Here is a 15,991-nt window from a genome sequence, read left to right as displayed (position 1 = left end):
ATGTGTGGCAAGTTCCTGAGGAAGCTGTTGGCTGAGGAGAGCCGCTACTCCACCCCTGTGGGGCACCTCCTGCTTCCAGTGCTCCTAGGATTCCGTTTTGTGCTGCTGGCTGCTGCTGGGCCTGGGATCTATGGTGACGACCAGAGTGCATTCATTTGTAATACCCAGCAGCCAGGCTGCCAGGTGATCTGTTATGATACCCTCCACCCCCTTTCTCCTCTGCGCTTCTGGACCTTCCAAGTCGTCCTGCTGGCTGTGCCCAGTGTCCTGTATATGGGCTTCACCCTGTATCATGTGATCAGGCACTGGGAAGAATCAGGGAAGGTGACGGAGGAGAAAAAGTCCCTGCTCCTCACAGGGGACAATGAGAGAGATGTGTCAGGGGCTGGAAGCCCTAAGCTGCTCTGGGCCTATTTGGCACAGCTGGGGTCTCGAGTAGTCCTTGAGGGGGCAGCCATGGGCGTGCAGGCCTATCTGTATGGGTTTAATGTTCCCACTCACTTTTCATGTCGCCGAGATCCTTGCCCTTTTAGTGTAGACTGTAATCTGTCTCGTCCCTCTGAGAAGACCATCTTCCTGAAGACCATGTTTGGGATCAGTGGGCTCTGTCTCTTGTTTACTCTTTTGGAACTTGTGCTTCTGGGGGTATCGTGGAGGAGCAAGAAGCAGAAATGTTGCTCTTCGAACTGCTTACCCACTTCAGAGAGCACCGCAAGACACCTGGAACCAACTGAGACCTTCTCAGTGGCAACTAAAGAGCAATTTCAAGAAGCAGGTGAGAAGAACCCTAATGGCCCTTTCTCTTCCTCCCTCGATGTCTCTGTCCTGACCATCTCTACCTAGGACAGGTTTTCACCCTCTGGAAAACATAACTTCCACATGCTACAGAGTAGATGGCCCGCTTCCAGGTAGATGAGTCATGACCACTGCCCCCAACCCATCTCCCAGTGCCCATGCCCATCAATTGGACTGCTCCTCCAGCGAGTCGTGATGAGGGTGCCAGTCCATTGGACTCTCTGCCCTTCCATTTTCCTACTTAGGAAAAGTCTCATCTTTTGCTTGATCTCTATTTTGCAGATTTTTGAAGACCCGTGGCTGGCCTGAGGGAAACTGTATAATTGGATCTTCTTCAAAGTATCCAGTTAGTGGGGATTCACATCCATGACAAATTAGAGGTTGTTAAAGTGGGACAGCTGTTGAAAAGAGTACCTTAAAGAATTCCTGAGGGGGCCATGGTGGCACAGGCCTGTAATCCCAATACTTTGGAGGCGGAGGCAGGAGGATTACAGGTTCAAGGGCAGCTCAGCAACTGAGCAAGACCCCTTTTCAATATAAAAGATAAAAAAAAGGGAGTCTGGGGGTAGAATACCCTTGGGTTGAACCTCCAGTACAAAACAAATAATATATAGATCTTTATTGTGCTTTATCACTAGAATTATTTGGTGTCAGCATCAAATTTTTTGTGGGCTTGGTTCAAGAATCAGCCAGCAGAAAGCTTCCAAAAACACCCCTCTCTCTTGACATGCTCAATTAATATTGATGACTGCCAATGGAATTCCTGTTGCTAAAGACAGTTACCTTTTTCATATGTTACTTCACTTATTTCTTTTCTGTTTCATATTCTGTTATCCCCCAACTCCAAAGACCAATAATTTGTGAGGGCTGCCCATCCCTGCAGCTTATGTCCCAGACGTTTGTTTCCAAGTATAAGTAACCTATGGTCCTTCAATATCAGAATGAGGTATCAGAATGAGGTTTGCACAATCACTTATGCACATCCTTGGGAAGATGACTGTGAACTCAGAATTTATGTCCTGTGAACACCAGGAGCTCTGGTTTCTGCTCGTTTGTCATTTTTTGCTTGGTGCACAGTGTCTGTTTCAGGCTCTCTGGCACAGCAGCAATGCAAATGCAGGACGGAGTCCTTATTTTCATAATTCATAACCCTCAGTACTGCACAGCAAAAGCAATATTTGCTGCTGATTTGAAAGTAACAGCTAAGTTGGTTTATTATTATTTTATTTTTTTGGTGGTACTGGGGTTCCTGGAAGCCCTTCTACCTCTGGACTACACTCCCAGACCTATTTTATTTTTGGAAACAGGGTCTCTTAAGCCAGCGTGGATGGCTTCGAACCTGCATGATCCTCCTGTCTCCGCCTCCCAAGCGTGGGGATTACAAGCCTGTGCCACCACACCCGGTGCTATAGCTAAGTTGGTTTATATCACATTGTGATTCAGCAGATTATATAATTGAGGTTTTATTTATTTTATTTTTGGTGGTACTGGGGTTCCTGGAAGCCCTTCTATCTCTGGGTTACACTCCCAGACCTGTTTTGTATACTTTTTTTATTTGGAAACAGGGTCTCTTAAGCCAGCGCGGCTGGCTTCGAACCTGCGTGATCCTCCTGTCTCCGCCTCCCAAGCGCGGGGATTACAAGTGTGCACCACCACACCCGGCATAATTGAGGTTTTTAGAGGACGTTCTAAACTCCCATCTTTTTGCACAATCCCTTATTTTCCCATAGTTCATTTTGTCCACAAAATCTCAACAAAGTGTGCTAACTGGGTTTTGTTTTGTTTTCTGAATTTACCTCAAGTTATTTTCTAAAAGTTTAGGAAGACTTCTTTTTTTCTTTTTTTCCTTTTTGTAGTACTAGGATTGAATCCAGAGGTATTTTACCTCTGAGCTATTTTATGTATGACTGCAGACCTATTTTATTTAATTTTGAGATGTCTGCAGACCTATTTTATTTAATTTTGATACAGAATCTCAATAGGTTGATGAAAGTCTCATTATTTACTGAGACTGTCCTTGAACCTGGGATCCTCCTGTCTCAGCCTCCAAAATACTGAAATTACAGAGATGCCACTATGTCCAGCTAGAAAGACCTATTTCTAAGGAAAGACATTTGGTCCCTCAACACTTAATATGGCATCAACTAGAAAAACAATGTCTTTCTTCTTGCTATAAAAGTATTTTGTGCTGGGTGTGATGGTGCCTGCTTGTAATACCAGTACTTGGGAGGCCAAGACAGGAGGATTGCAGGTTTGAGACCAGCTTCAGCAACTTAGTGAGGCCCTCCGCAAAATCCTTTTTCCAAAGAAAAATACATAAATAAAATAGGGCCCTAGGTACAGCTAGCTTGGAGGTAGAATGCCACTGGGTTTAATCCCCAGCCCTACACACACACACACACACACACACACACACACACATGAATACATTTATGCCTGTGTGCATGCACAAACACACATACATGTGTTTCATAAGAATCTCTTATCCTTTATGGCCATAGCCCAGGTTCTAAGGTGACAAAAAACCTGCACATGCTCTCATTATTAATTTTTATAGTGCTCCTTTAATTTTTATTGGTGCATTATAATTGCACATACATGTGGGGTTCACTGTTTTCTATTTGTACACATACAGAATATAATTTGGTCAATTTCTTTCCCTAGTACCTCCTTCTCCACTGCTTCTTCCATCTAGTTCCTCTATTTTACTGGTCTTCCTTTCATGTCCAAGGTCTCTTTTTTTTTATTCCTTTAGTGCTACTCCTTTAAGAAATAGTTTTTATTGATACTTAATTCACAAATAATATAGTGTATCCATTTAAAGTATACAATTAAATGGGTTTCAGTATATTCATAGAGTTTATATTCATGAACACAATTTTAGAACATGTTCATCAACTTAGGAAACAATAAGCTGGGTGTGGTGGTGCACACTTGTAATCCCAGTACTTGGGAGGCTGAGATAGGAGGATCACATGTTTGAGGTCAGCTTCAGCAACTTGGTGAGGTCCTCTTAAACTTAGTGAGACCCTGTTTCAAACTATGAAATAGGGAATAGTTTAGAGGTAGAATGCCCCTAGGTCCCATTCCCAGTAAAACACACACACACACACACACACACACACACACACTCAAAAAATGAAATGAAACAAACCCCTATACCACTTAACTGTAAACTCTAACTCTTATCTCTCCCCCCACACAAACAACAATAACAATACAAACATAAGCAAACCAATCTACCCTCTGTCTGTATGGATTTTATTACTCTTGGCTTCTCATAAAAATAGAATCATACAAAATGTGGTCTTTGTGTCTGGTTTCTTCCACTTAGCATTTTATTTTATTTTATTTTCTGGGTCATTCATATTGTAGTATGCATCAAGACTTTATTGTGATACACGGTTGATTATTCCATGACTAAGATACATCACATCGTGTTTATCCATTGTGGAGATTCCTCTCCGGGACTTGGGAAGGAGAGATCTGAAATGAAGGCACGGACAATTGCCTTTCGGGAAACTGACAACTTTATTCTCTAGGACTAAGTTTTTATACTCTTTTAAAACTATGCTAAGATCATGACTTCATGAAAAAGAAAACATCAAAGTACAATGTGGAGTGATTGATATAGAACATATGTCATATGCTTACAAAATACAGTGATTAAAGGGAAATTGCAGGAACAGGGAGGAACAAAGTGACCTGGTTAAAGATGATTAAAAATGTAATTAAGGTCAGTTCTGGCTCTCACTGGTGGGCCAGGGTACGAAATTCCGGAAAGACCAGAAGTCACCTAGAGTTTTGGAGAGTTTGGCCTTTTGCCAAACTGCCTTAACTCTCTCGGAACCTTTCATTCCTCAGGCTTCGTTCATGTCCTCCATCAGTCTACACATTTGTGTTTTCACATTTTTTGGATAGTATGAAGATCATTGCTATGAAGATCTGTATGCCAGTTTTTGTGTAAATATATGTTTTCTTTGTTCTTTTGGTACTGGGGATGAAACTCAGGGGCCTTCTATCTCCAAGCTACACTCTCAGGCCTATTTTATATTTTATTTGGAAACAGAGTCTCACTAAGTTGCTGAGAGCCTCACTAAGTAGCTGATGCTGGCTTCGAACCTGTCCCACCCTCCTGTCTCAGCCTCCCAAGTACTGGAATTACAAGTGTGCACCACCATGCACGGCTGTAAATGTATGTTTTCTGAGTGGAAGAGTGGGTCCTAGTCCAGTCCTTATAAGAGGGAAATTTGTATTTCTGTCCCCCTCTACATACGCACGCGCGCACACACACACACACACACACACACACACACACACACAATGGCATGTGAAGACAGGATAAATGCCACGTGAACACAGTTTTGGGGAGACCAAAGCAGACTGGAGTTACACTGCAACAAGCCAAGGAACACCTGGTACTCTTCCCGGAAGCTGTAAGAGTTCTCTACAGAAGCTTCAAAGGGAGTGTGGTTCTGCCAACAGGTTGATTTCCAACTTCTAGCCTCTAAAACTGTTAAGACAACAAATATTTGTTCTTTCATATTACCCAATGTGGTTCTTCATTATGGCAGCACTGAGAAATGAATAAACCTGAGTATTCGGACATTCTCCAACACCTGCTTTGTATATTTCTAATCCTTGAGAAACTTGGTATCTTTCCCACTGTGCTTTCTGGGTTATTGCAGAGTTGACTAGTTCGGCTATAAATTCTTGCTCTCTGGCTTCAAGTGGGCTTGGTAGACAACTTTATTTTTTCACCTGTTGACTTCCTTTTAAATCAGTGGTGGCAGCAATTCCAAACCCTTCCCCTACAGTTGGGAAGAACTTGCATTTTCACCTGGCGGGGGGGATTCTCATCCTCATCCCATCTGACTTACAATTATTTACAATTATTACTTACAATTATTTACAATTATTTACAATTATTACTTACAATTACTTACAATTATTTACAATTATTTTTTGGGGGTCTTGATATTGACCACCTTCATCTTATCAGTTATGAATAAATGGAAACAAAACTTAATTCCTTCTGTGTTTCTAACGTTACTAAACAGGATTGAGAAATTGTTTTAATAGTCTTCAGTTTTACGTAGGGACTTCTTTGAGTTTTTACTATGTTAATCTGTAGTCTACATTAGGAGTCTTAGGCAGAATTTCATTGTATTCTTGGACTCCATATCTACCATCTAGAATTTCGTTCTCTTTTTTCCTTTCCTTCCCTTATCTTTCCCTTTCCTTTTTCTTGTATTGGGATTGAACCTGGGGTGTTCTACCTCCAAGCTACACCCTTACCCCTTTAAATTTTTTTTTTTTTTGTGGTGGTACTGGGGCTCCTGGAAGCCCTTCTACTTCCAGGCTACACTCCCAGACCTATTTTTATATTTTTATTTGGAAACAGGGTCTCTTAAGCCAACGCTGCTGGCTTCGAACCTGCGAGATCCTCCTGTCTTCGCCTCCCAAGCGTGGGCATTACAAGCGTGCGCCACCACGATCGGCCTAATTTTTTTTTTTTTTAAACAGATTCACTACGGTCTTGGGAGGCTGAGAATCTTGCTAAGTTGCTGAAGTTGGTCTCAAATGTGAGATTCTCCTGCCTCAGCCTCCCAAGTACTGAAGTACTGGGATTACAGGTGAATGCCACCATACAGGGTCCATCCAGGACTTCAACTCTTTTTATCCACTGTCTTGAAAGCGAGGCTCATGCTATTGGTTCTCCAAAGCTTTGCTGTCTTGTGTGGTTACTTTCGTCTGCCTGGCGCTGCCTGGCCTGACCTCAGCATTGTCTTCTCTGGGGTAAAGTGCTCTTTGCTGGGTGGGAAGGAGGAAAAGAGGACACAACTAGAGGCCAGGAAGGCAGATAAGTCTATTTTTTTTTGTACTGGGAATTGAACCCAGGAATATTCTACCTATGAGCTACACACCCAGCTCTCTTTTATTTTTATTTTGAAAAAGGGTCTCACTAAGTTGAGGAGGGCCTCACTAAATTGCTAAGGCTGGTTGTAAACCTGCAATCTTCCTGTCTCAACCTCCCAAGTACTGGGAATACAAGCCTGTGCCACTATGGTCGGCTGATGAGCCTCTCTCTCTCTCTCTCTCTCTCTCTCTCTCTCTCTCTCTCTCTATCTCTCTCTCTATTTCTATCTCTTATTCTCTTCCCTTCTCTCTCTCTCTCTCTCTTTCTCTCTCTCTCTCTCTCTCTCTCTCTCTATCTCTATCTCTATCTCTCTCTCTATCTCTATCTCTGTATATTATGCTAAGTGAGTCCATCTCTTACTCCAGGTTCCAGAAGGGCACAGAAGGGTGAGTGGTGAACTCTGGACACCTGTGGTTCCTAGAAGGCAAAGCCAGAAGTGCCAGCCAGATGAGTCTGGGTGTGGGACCGAATGTGTGGCATTGGTGGCTGGGTGGGCATAGACCGCTCTCCTGGAGGGTGACGCTTCTCACTGGTGAAATCACTCTCCAACACTAGGTTAAGGTGCTGCTAGACAGGCTTCTTCATTGTAAAGTTCCCACTTTTCCCTCTCAATGTTTGTGTTTTAAAGTCAGGCATTAGCCGGGCGTGGTGGCGCACGCTTGTAATCCCCGCGCTTGGGAGGCTGAGACAGGAGGATCGTGCAGGTTCAAAGCCAGCTTCAGCTGGCTAAAGAGACCCTGTTTCCAAATAAAATATGAAATAGGTCTGGGAGTGTAGCCCAGAGGTAGAAGGCCCCTGGGTTTCATCCCCAGATCCCCAGGACCATACACACACAAAAAAGTCAGGCATTAAGTCCAGTCCACCTTAGCTTAGATGTCACCATCTTTAAAAGGATTTTCCTTTTTTTTTTTTTTTTTGGTGGTACTGGGGTTCCTGGAAAACCCTTCTACGTCTGGGCTACACTCCCAGACCTATTTTACACTTTTTTTAAATTTGGAAACAGGGTCTCTTAAGCCAGCACAGCTAGCTTTGAACCTGCATGATTCTCCTGTCTCTGCTTCCAAAGCGTGGGGATTACAAGCGTGCACCACCACGCCCGGCAAGATTTTCCTTTTGACACAGTTTAACACAGTAATTACACAGTTATTGCTTCCAGGAATGGCCATCAGACTAAAGCACTTTTGAACAGATTTCTTTCTTGGAGTTTTTTTTTTTTTTAACTTGGAGGTGGAGGACTATTGTATTTTAGACAGTAGTTTTCAGATACCATTTTCATCTTTTATAGAGAAATGTCTGAGAGAATGAGAGCAATACAGAGACCAAAGTCAAGGTGAAAGATGAGGAAAGAGAGCACTGGCATTATTTAAGTTCCTGGATCTATTTCTGAGATCAGATGTCCCCTACTCATTGCTGGGATTCTAGACTCTTCCATTACAATAAGTGTAAGTGTTGTTTCATGTCATTTGCATGTAAATAATATTGATGAATAGAAACCCTTCATATAGTTTCATGTTTATCATATCTATAAACCCTGTGCAGAATAGGACAATGTATGCTTGTTAATCATTTTACACATAGTAACCAACATTGTGTTTGGAACATAGCAGGCACTTATCAAATATTTGTCAAATACTGAATGAATGAACGATGTAACTGTCACGACTGCTTTAAATGAAAGATATATTCTAGCACAATGGAGAGCACCAGATAAAAGAATTAGACAATAGATTTTGAAGAAATTGCTGACATGTTTAATCTACTCAAAGAATAAGCAGCAATACAGAACAAAGATAAGTTCAGTAAAGCAAGGTGTTTTAGGATCTGAGTTAAAATAGAAAAAGATGCTGTGCATGGTAGCACACACTTGGAATCTCAGCATTTGGGAGGCTGAGATAGGAGGATCATGGTTTGTGGCCAGCCTTAGTTACTTTGTGAGACCCTTTGTAACTCAGCGGGATCCTGTTTCAAAATAAAAAGTAAAAAATAGGGCTGGGGGTGTGTAGTTCAGAGGTAGAATGCCCCTGGGTTCTATCCCCAGTACCAAAAAAAAAAAAAAAAAAAAAAAGAAAAAAGAAAAGAAATAAAGAAAAAGTCAACATTTTCTTATAATGAGAGGAAGGAAGGGTATGAGAATGAGATGGAGATGTAAGAGATGTAGGGGCATGCCATTTTCTTTTATTTTTTTTACTTCTATTTATAAAGTCTTGACATTATAATTAAATAGTCTATAATATTGGAATATGATGAAGAATGAAGGTGGAAATTACCTGTATTTTCTTGGCTTCTGGGAAAACCCTTAAAAGGCACAGTGGGAAAGATAGACTAGATCTTCCTCAGGTGGTTTTCTCAAAAGTTTTAAATGCAAAGGGGCTAGAGAGATCTGGGTTTTGAAGTAAAAAGCAAGTCAGGGACTCTGGAAATGGCTTTTCTGCATAGTTAATTGGCCTCTAGAGAGAGTATTCCTATGTGATCCTCAGATCTAGTCTTCATAAAACATCTCATCCCCCTGGCCTCTACAAACAAACTCCAAATATTGCCCTTTGGGGAAGATTATTTCAATGTATGCAGCAAAGATTAATTGGTATCTTGGGAGATGGTTCCCAGCAGAGATCCAGGATGTGTCTTCTGGGTGGGAATCCCCAGTGCCATCTATTTAATGTCCTCTTTTTTCTCAGGTGTCCTCATAGGTCCTGTGGGTAGGGGGACATTTCACAGAGCGTGCTCCTCTTCTCTCATGACTAGCTCATGTCAGGCCAAGCCTGCTCTCATTCTAACCTCAGTGATTACTAATGAGGGATCATTTGTGCAGTCAGAAAGGGGCTTCTGAGCTGTATAAGCTGTATTTATATGTTATTAAGTAGAGGAGGAGGTAAAAGCTATGATGAGAGTACCTTAGTGATCCTGCAGCATAGAAAATACAAAGCAGTTTTTGTTTGATTCAGGGAACATGATGATTAACTTGGTGTTTGGTTGGCATCTTAATCAGGTGACATTGTTGGGAATTCCTATTGCCCAAGTTCTCAAAGTGGGATGGAGAGGAGGCTCAAATATATGTTTAGAGCCAGAGGAAACATCTGCATGAGTCCAAAGCCCAATAAGTAAGTTTAGTTACTTAATATGTTCTGTTGTGGGATAAAAGAGCTCAAAATCTGAGCATGGATGATGATGGTGACTATTATTGTTATTGTTTTTGTACTGGGGATTAAACTCAGGAGCATTCAACCTTGGATCTGCACTTCTAGCCCTTCAAATTAAAAAAAAATTGTGGCACTTGGAATTGAACCCAGGAGCATTCTCCCTTTGAGCTATACCCCAGCATTATTTTGTTTTTTATTTTGAAACAGAATCTTGATAAATTGCCGAGACTGGCCACGAACCTGTGATCCTCCTGTCTCAGCCTCCCAAATACTGGGATTACAGGTTTGTGACCTCACACCTGGCTAAGTTTTATTTTTTTAAATTGAAGCAAAGACTTGCTGAGGATTTCCCTAAATTTCTAAGGCTGGCCCTGAACCTATGATTCTCCTGTCTCAGCTTTCCAAGTAGTGGGATTATATGCATGCACTACTGCACCCACCTTGAGCACAGATTTTATTTTTTCTACTTAAACAAAAATGTATTTAATTGCCATTGTGACTATTCACTGTACTGCTGTTACCACAAACCAGAGAGGAAAATCAATTCAGAAAGATTTGAAGTTTTTGTGGCTAGAACAAACAATGCCCCTGGCAGGATCACCTTTCAGCCTGTGACCTACATAGGAATTGAGCATGGATTTTGAGAGTGCGACAGAATCACATGTCTTATTGCCCCTGCGATGCTCTGTCATTTTGGTAGTCAGCATAAATAATGATGACTGTGTTGGACCAATATCCTTTATGCCATTTTGTATTAAAGGGAGAATTTCTAGGTTTAGAGAAAACAATCTGATGAGTACCTCAGAAAAGGCTTGTTTAGATGATTAATAACCAATGTTTGGGTCAGTGTGGACTATTCTTTCTTTCCTATTTTACATCTATGTTTCTTCTGTGTACAAGTCTCTGCAAAGGAAATTCCAGGTAAGATAATCTTGGAGCTTGAGGTATCCAGATATCTTTATTAGAAAATAGTACATTGTCAGCATATCTAGGTATCTTTAGTAGAAACTGGAGCATTGTCACTAGACTAGATGGTGAAATTTGGTTAGTCCACAAGGATGCTTCCCGAGAAGGTAGAGAAAAGAGTCATCTGAGGGCCACAATGGGAAAAAATGGGAAGCTAGTAGGAAAGTTTGTTAAGGGAGGAAGAGAGACAAGAGGCAGATGATGAAAAACATACACTATGGGTAGTTACAGAGATAATTGGACACTAATGAGGAAAGACAGAGAATTGGGGATAATTAAGCAAAAGGATATGTGTAGACTTGTCAACTTGGTGGTGTTGTAGGAAAGCTAGGTTCCCGAAGATAAGAGACAGTGGCTGGAGACAGGAAAAGCAGGGTACTTTATTAACTAGTGAAGGCTCAGTAAGCTAAGCTTTGGGTCTGAGCCCTGAACACTGAACATATAAGCTCTTTTATACATTTGGTCACCTAATGTTGGGAGGGGAGGGATAAGTGTGAGATGTGGATATCCTAGCATAAACATGACAGAAGCAGACCATGCAATTAATCATTATATTGTTTTTCTTTTTTTTTTATCACTGCTTTGTTTATATTTGAGAGAGTATGTGTTGGGTTGTACTTGAGGTATCTAGGGTGACTCTTCTTTGTTAATGTATGAGTAAGACTGATGAAAAAACAAGATGATTTTTTTGTTTTTATTTTGTTTCTAGCCAAAAAGAGTCTTAAGGACAAAGCCAGGGGTGCCTCATTCTCACCCTTTGGGGAATTCTCAAAACTTTTAATGAGAAGTTCTTACTTTTTGAGATTACTTTTAATCAGAACCATAAGGGTGGCCTATGAGGGTGGGCCTATTTTAGCTACTGAGGTTTTTATTACTTGTTGGCACTGTTTTTTTAAAAAATTACACTGGCACACAGTATGAGACAGCATCCAATGAGGATGAAACTCCTATTACTGATATTAAGGAGGTTGAGACTGAGGCCAATAAAGCTTTACAATTTCTGAATGATTTTTGGAGCATATTGTTAAAAGGTTGTCAACTCCAGAGTTTTCTCCAACTCATCAGACAGGGTGGTCAGTCCCTTTAAGGCTCGGATAATGGTTCCATCAGGGGAAGTGTTATTTGGTATAAAAGTGCAGCATTGACCTTCCCCCATCATATCACACACACACACACACACACACACACACGCACGCACGCACGCACGCACGCACGCACACACACACCTCTTTTTTTACCCTTTTTGTTTTTTGAGGTACTGGGGATGAAACCCAGGGGCATTCTACCTCTGAGCTACACCTCCAGCCCTATTTTTTATTCTTTATTTATTTATTTTTTTTGGTGGTACTGGGATGGGATGGAGCCCTTCTACCTCTGGGCCACACCCCCAGACCTATTTTATATTTTATTTGAAAACCGAGACTCTTAAGCCAGCAAGGCTGGCTTCGAACCTGTGCGATCCTCCTGTCTCTGCCTCCCAAGCACGGGGATTACAAGCGTGTGCCACCACGCCCGGCTTATTCTTTATTTTGAAACAGGGTCTCACTGAGTTGCAAAGGTCCTCACTAAGTAACTGGGGCTGTCTTTGAACCTGCATTCCTCCTGTCTCAGCCTTCCAAATGCTGGGATTACAAGCGTGCGCCACCATGCCTGGTTTACGTACACCTCTTTTTTATGAAACCATCCTATTTTCCCTGCCCATCTGATTGGTGGGGTCTAATTGGTCAGCAATTCCTCTTATTGCATTTTAAGTATAATTGACAAATATTTGCTGATTATAATAGATGCAATTTATACAATCTACATTTTTATTGGTTATGACTCACCAGAAAAGAGACTCCAAGTCTGTGGCTATTTGGTTTCTTGCCTTGTACTTATTTGGAACTTCCCTGGGTACCCCTATGGTATCTATCTACATGTGGAGATCAAAGAACCCCCCTGGTCCAGGTCTGGTCTGACATCAGGACCTGTGGAGACCTTTTTGCCCCTCATTGCATTGATAAGCAAGGGACCACTAGCTGAAGTTCCACTAGGAATTTGTCAGGGTTGAGAATAAATTTGAGCCACAACACTACCAGACATTGTCCCAGTAAAGGTAGGGTCTAGTCTCAGCATAACTGGAACTGATTCTGGGAAGATGTATTTGTCATCCTGGGAAAGCTGACATTGGTTTTTTAGGCTGCCATAAGATAACACCTGACACGCATCAAATCTGACAACAATAGGCTTATCAATTCTGGTTACATTAATGGTGGAGATTGCAGAGATTGGCTATCACAACTCTATTAGTCCTCCCCACAGGATGAGAATTTCTATTTTTTTAATCCTAGCAATGTAGAGTCAAACTGGGCAGACACTTAAGTGTTAAACTTAAGACTACCACAAATCCCACTAATCAAGTCATTCTTAAAGCACTTATGCCATAAAGCTTAGAGTCCAATTTTTGTGGTATGAGATGTGGAGCTCCTCAGTCTTCTATTGCACACTGGCCTGTCAACTTCTGGGTGTAACCGGAGCTGAGTGAGTCATCTTGTTTAGGATCAGCTTGTTTGGCGAGCTTCCTGTCTCAGCCTCCCAAGCACGGGGATTACAAGTGTGCGTCACCACGCCCGGCTCAATGATGATTTTTTTAGTACTGGGGATTGTGCTCAGAGGCCTTCTATCTCTGAGCTACACCTGCAGGCCTACTTTATTTTATTTTTAAATTTTGAAACAGGACCTCACTAATTTGCTGAGATTGGCCATGAACCTGTGATCCTCCTGTCTCAGCCTCTCAAGTACTGCGATTAGAGTGCACCATCATGCTCAACTTCAAGTTAACCCTTATTCATACATTTCATGTTTGATAAGATTATGGTGGAATGAAAGGAACACATTTGTTTATTTAATATTAGTATATGAATGCTTATATTAACAGTAGGATGAAATGCTTCAAATAATAATAAGCTTTTATTGCTGCAGGTGCTCACATGGTCATGGATGGTATTTGTAACTACCCTCTTTCACTTCCCATTTCATGTTCCCTTTGCCCACAATTAGTCATGGTTCCTTTTCTTGTGGGGCAACCCAAATATTCATTTCTGAAGGATCTGGGCCATTAGTAGTCCTGTCTTAATTGGGCTTTTGTTTTCTATTGTCCTGTTCCACAGGACATGGGAGTACAAGGAAGCACCTTATAAAATCTCCTGTTTCCAGACATGTTGCTTCTTATTCCTATTGTATAGAAGTAACTCAGTTTTCTCTTGCTAGTCAGGATTGATCGGATGGCTAGTGGCATAATCTTCTTCTTTACCTGCTGATTCAGCTGTAATGAGGACCCCAAAGGTTAGGGTGCCATCTCAACTCTCAGTAAATGGAATCATTATTTTGGCCCTTGTGGAAGAATTCCTCCCTTTGGAATTAAGACTTTGAGATTATTTTGGCCCTTGTGGAAGAATTCCTCCCTTTGGAATTAAGACTTTGAGGTTGTGTGTGTGTGTGTGTGTGTGTGTGTGTGTGTGTGTGTGGTCCTGGGGTTCCTGGAAGCCCTTCTGCCTCCGGGCTACACTCCCAGACCTATTTTATACTTTTTATTTGGAAACAGGGTCTCTTAAGCCAGGGCGGCTGACTCACGCATCCTCCTGTCTCCGCCTCCCAAGTGCGGGGATTACAAGCTTGCGCCACCACGCCCGGCAAGACTTTGAGTTTTAAGTGTAGTGACAAGAAGCAAAAATTTTGCGGATCATAGTTTTAGAGGTTCACTCCCATTTCTATATATTGAATCCATGGAATCTGATTCTCTGAATCCTTGCTGTGGAAGATGTATCACCATAAATCAGATGCAGATATAGAGGATCTACCATGTCTGGAGGACATTGCTCCAGCAATGCAAGGTGCTGCCCCCTAGCTGTTGCTGTAATTTAGTCTTAGAAGGTCGTCTACTGTTCTAGTAGGCCAGTTGTTTCAGAATGATGGAGACCTATATTAAGAACAATTAGCTCCATGAACATGGGCCAGTTTCCCTACTTAATGCGCTGTGAAGTAAGGTTCTTGGTCAGGAGCACTGCTGCGTGGAATACCATTATGGTGAATCAGTAATTCCATGAGTTCATAGATGGTGGTTTTGGCACAGCACTGCAGTCCAAGGAAATCAAATCCTCTTTGAATAAGTGTTCATTCCAGTAAGAACAAAGCATTTTCCTTTCCATGTTGAAAGTGATCCAGTGCAATCAATCTGCTACCGAGTAGCTGGCTGATCACCCGAGAGCATGGTGCCAAGCTGAGAACTCAGATGATCTTGGCTACTGGTAGCCTGGACATTCGGCAGTGGCTTCAACCAGATTGGCAGTAGTGAGTCCACTGTGCTGAACACATGCATAATCTCTCTCCCTGCTGCCATGGCTCCTTTGTTCATGGATCCACTGAGCAGGTGCCAGAATTTACTGAGAAAATGGGAACTGATATCCAAAGAATGAGGATGAATTGGCATTTCTATGTCTAGGATGATCTACTCTGTGGTAGTAAGAATGAATGCTTCTTCCTTCTATGAATATTCCACATGTATACTATTTTTTAAGTTCCAGGAGAAGAATAAATGTCTACAAAAGACTAAATAAAGAAGTTTTTATTCTCTTCTGGAGAATAGATTAGCAAATGTTCTCTTGTGTGCTGGATATATTGTATTGTGTTAGGCAAATGACTACTATATTTATTTGGAGATTAAGTATGACTTAAGTATGACTTAAGGAGATGTATGTGTGCCAAGTCAACAGAAGATGTGCTCTGGTGGCTTTGTGAGGTGTGAAGTTAGCTATGATGAACTCCCTTTCTCAGAATTCCCTTTTTTGTGTGTTTGTGTTTATGATTGACCTCAGAGAGGAGATTCCTGGAGATTTAGAGAACAGAAGGGAAGCATCTCTTTTGTTGCTTTCACTTGTTGCTAGTCTCCTCCTCCTCCTCCTCTTCCTCCTCCTCCTCTTCTTCCTCCTCCTCCTTTCTTTTTTTTGTGGTACCAGGGATTGAACTCAGGGGCATTCTATCTCCAACTTACATCTCCAGCCCAATTTTTTATTCTTTTTTTTTTTTTGGAAATAGGCTCTCACTAAGTTGCAGAGGGCCTCACTAAGTAGCTGAGGCTGGTTGCAAACCTAGATTCTCCTGTCTCAGCCTCCCAAGTAATGGGATTATAAGCATG

The 15,991-nt window shown here is 41.8% G+C and overlaps 1 protein-coding gene across 1 annotated transcript; it reads left to right on the top strand.

The window, feature by feature from the left end:
• On the top strand, window positions 1-843 carry GJC3 (gap junction protein gamma 3; the record flags this gene model as incomplete). The annotated part of the gene is made up of 1 exon (XM_080703847.1): window positions 1-843. The coding sequence occupies one exon, from the start codon at window positions 1-3 to the stop codon at window positions 841-843; it is 843 nt and encodes a 280-aa protein (XP_080559973.1).
• Window positions 844-15,991: the final 15,148 nt, after the last annotated feature.

This window comes from Muscardinus avellanarius, assembly GCF_963383645.1.
Source record: "Muscardinus avellanarius genome assembly, chromosome: 10".
NCBI lineage: Eukaryota > Metazoa > Chordata > Mammalia > Rodentia > Gliridae > Muscardinus > Muscardinus avellanarius.
The sequence above is the reverse complement of the archived record's forward strand: the minus strand, read 5'-3'. Positions and strand labels throughout refer to the sequence as shown.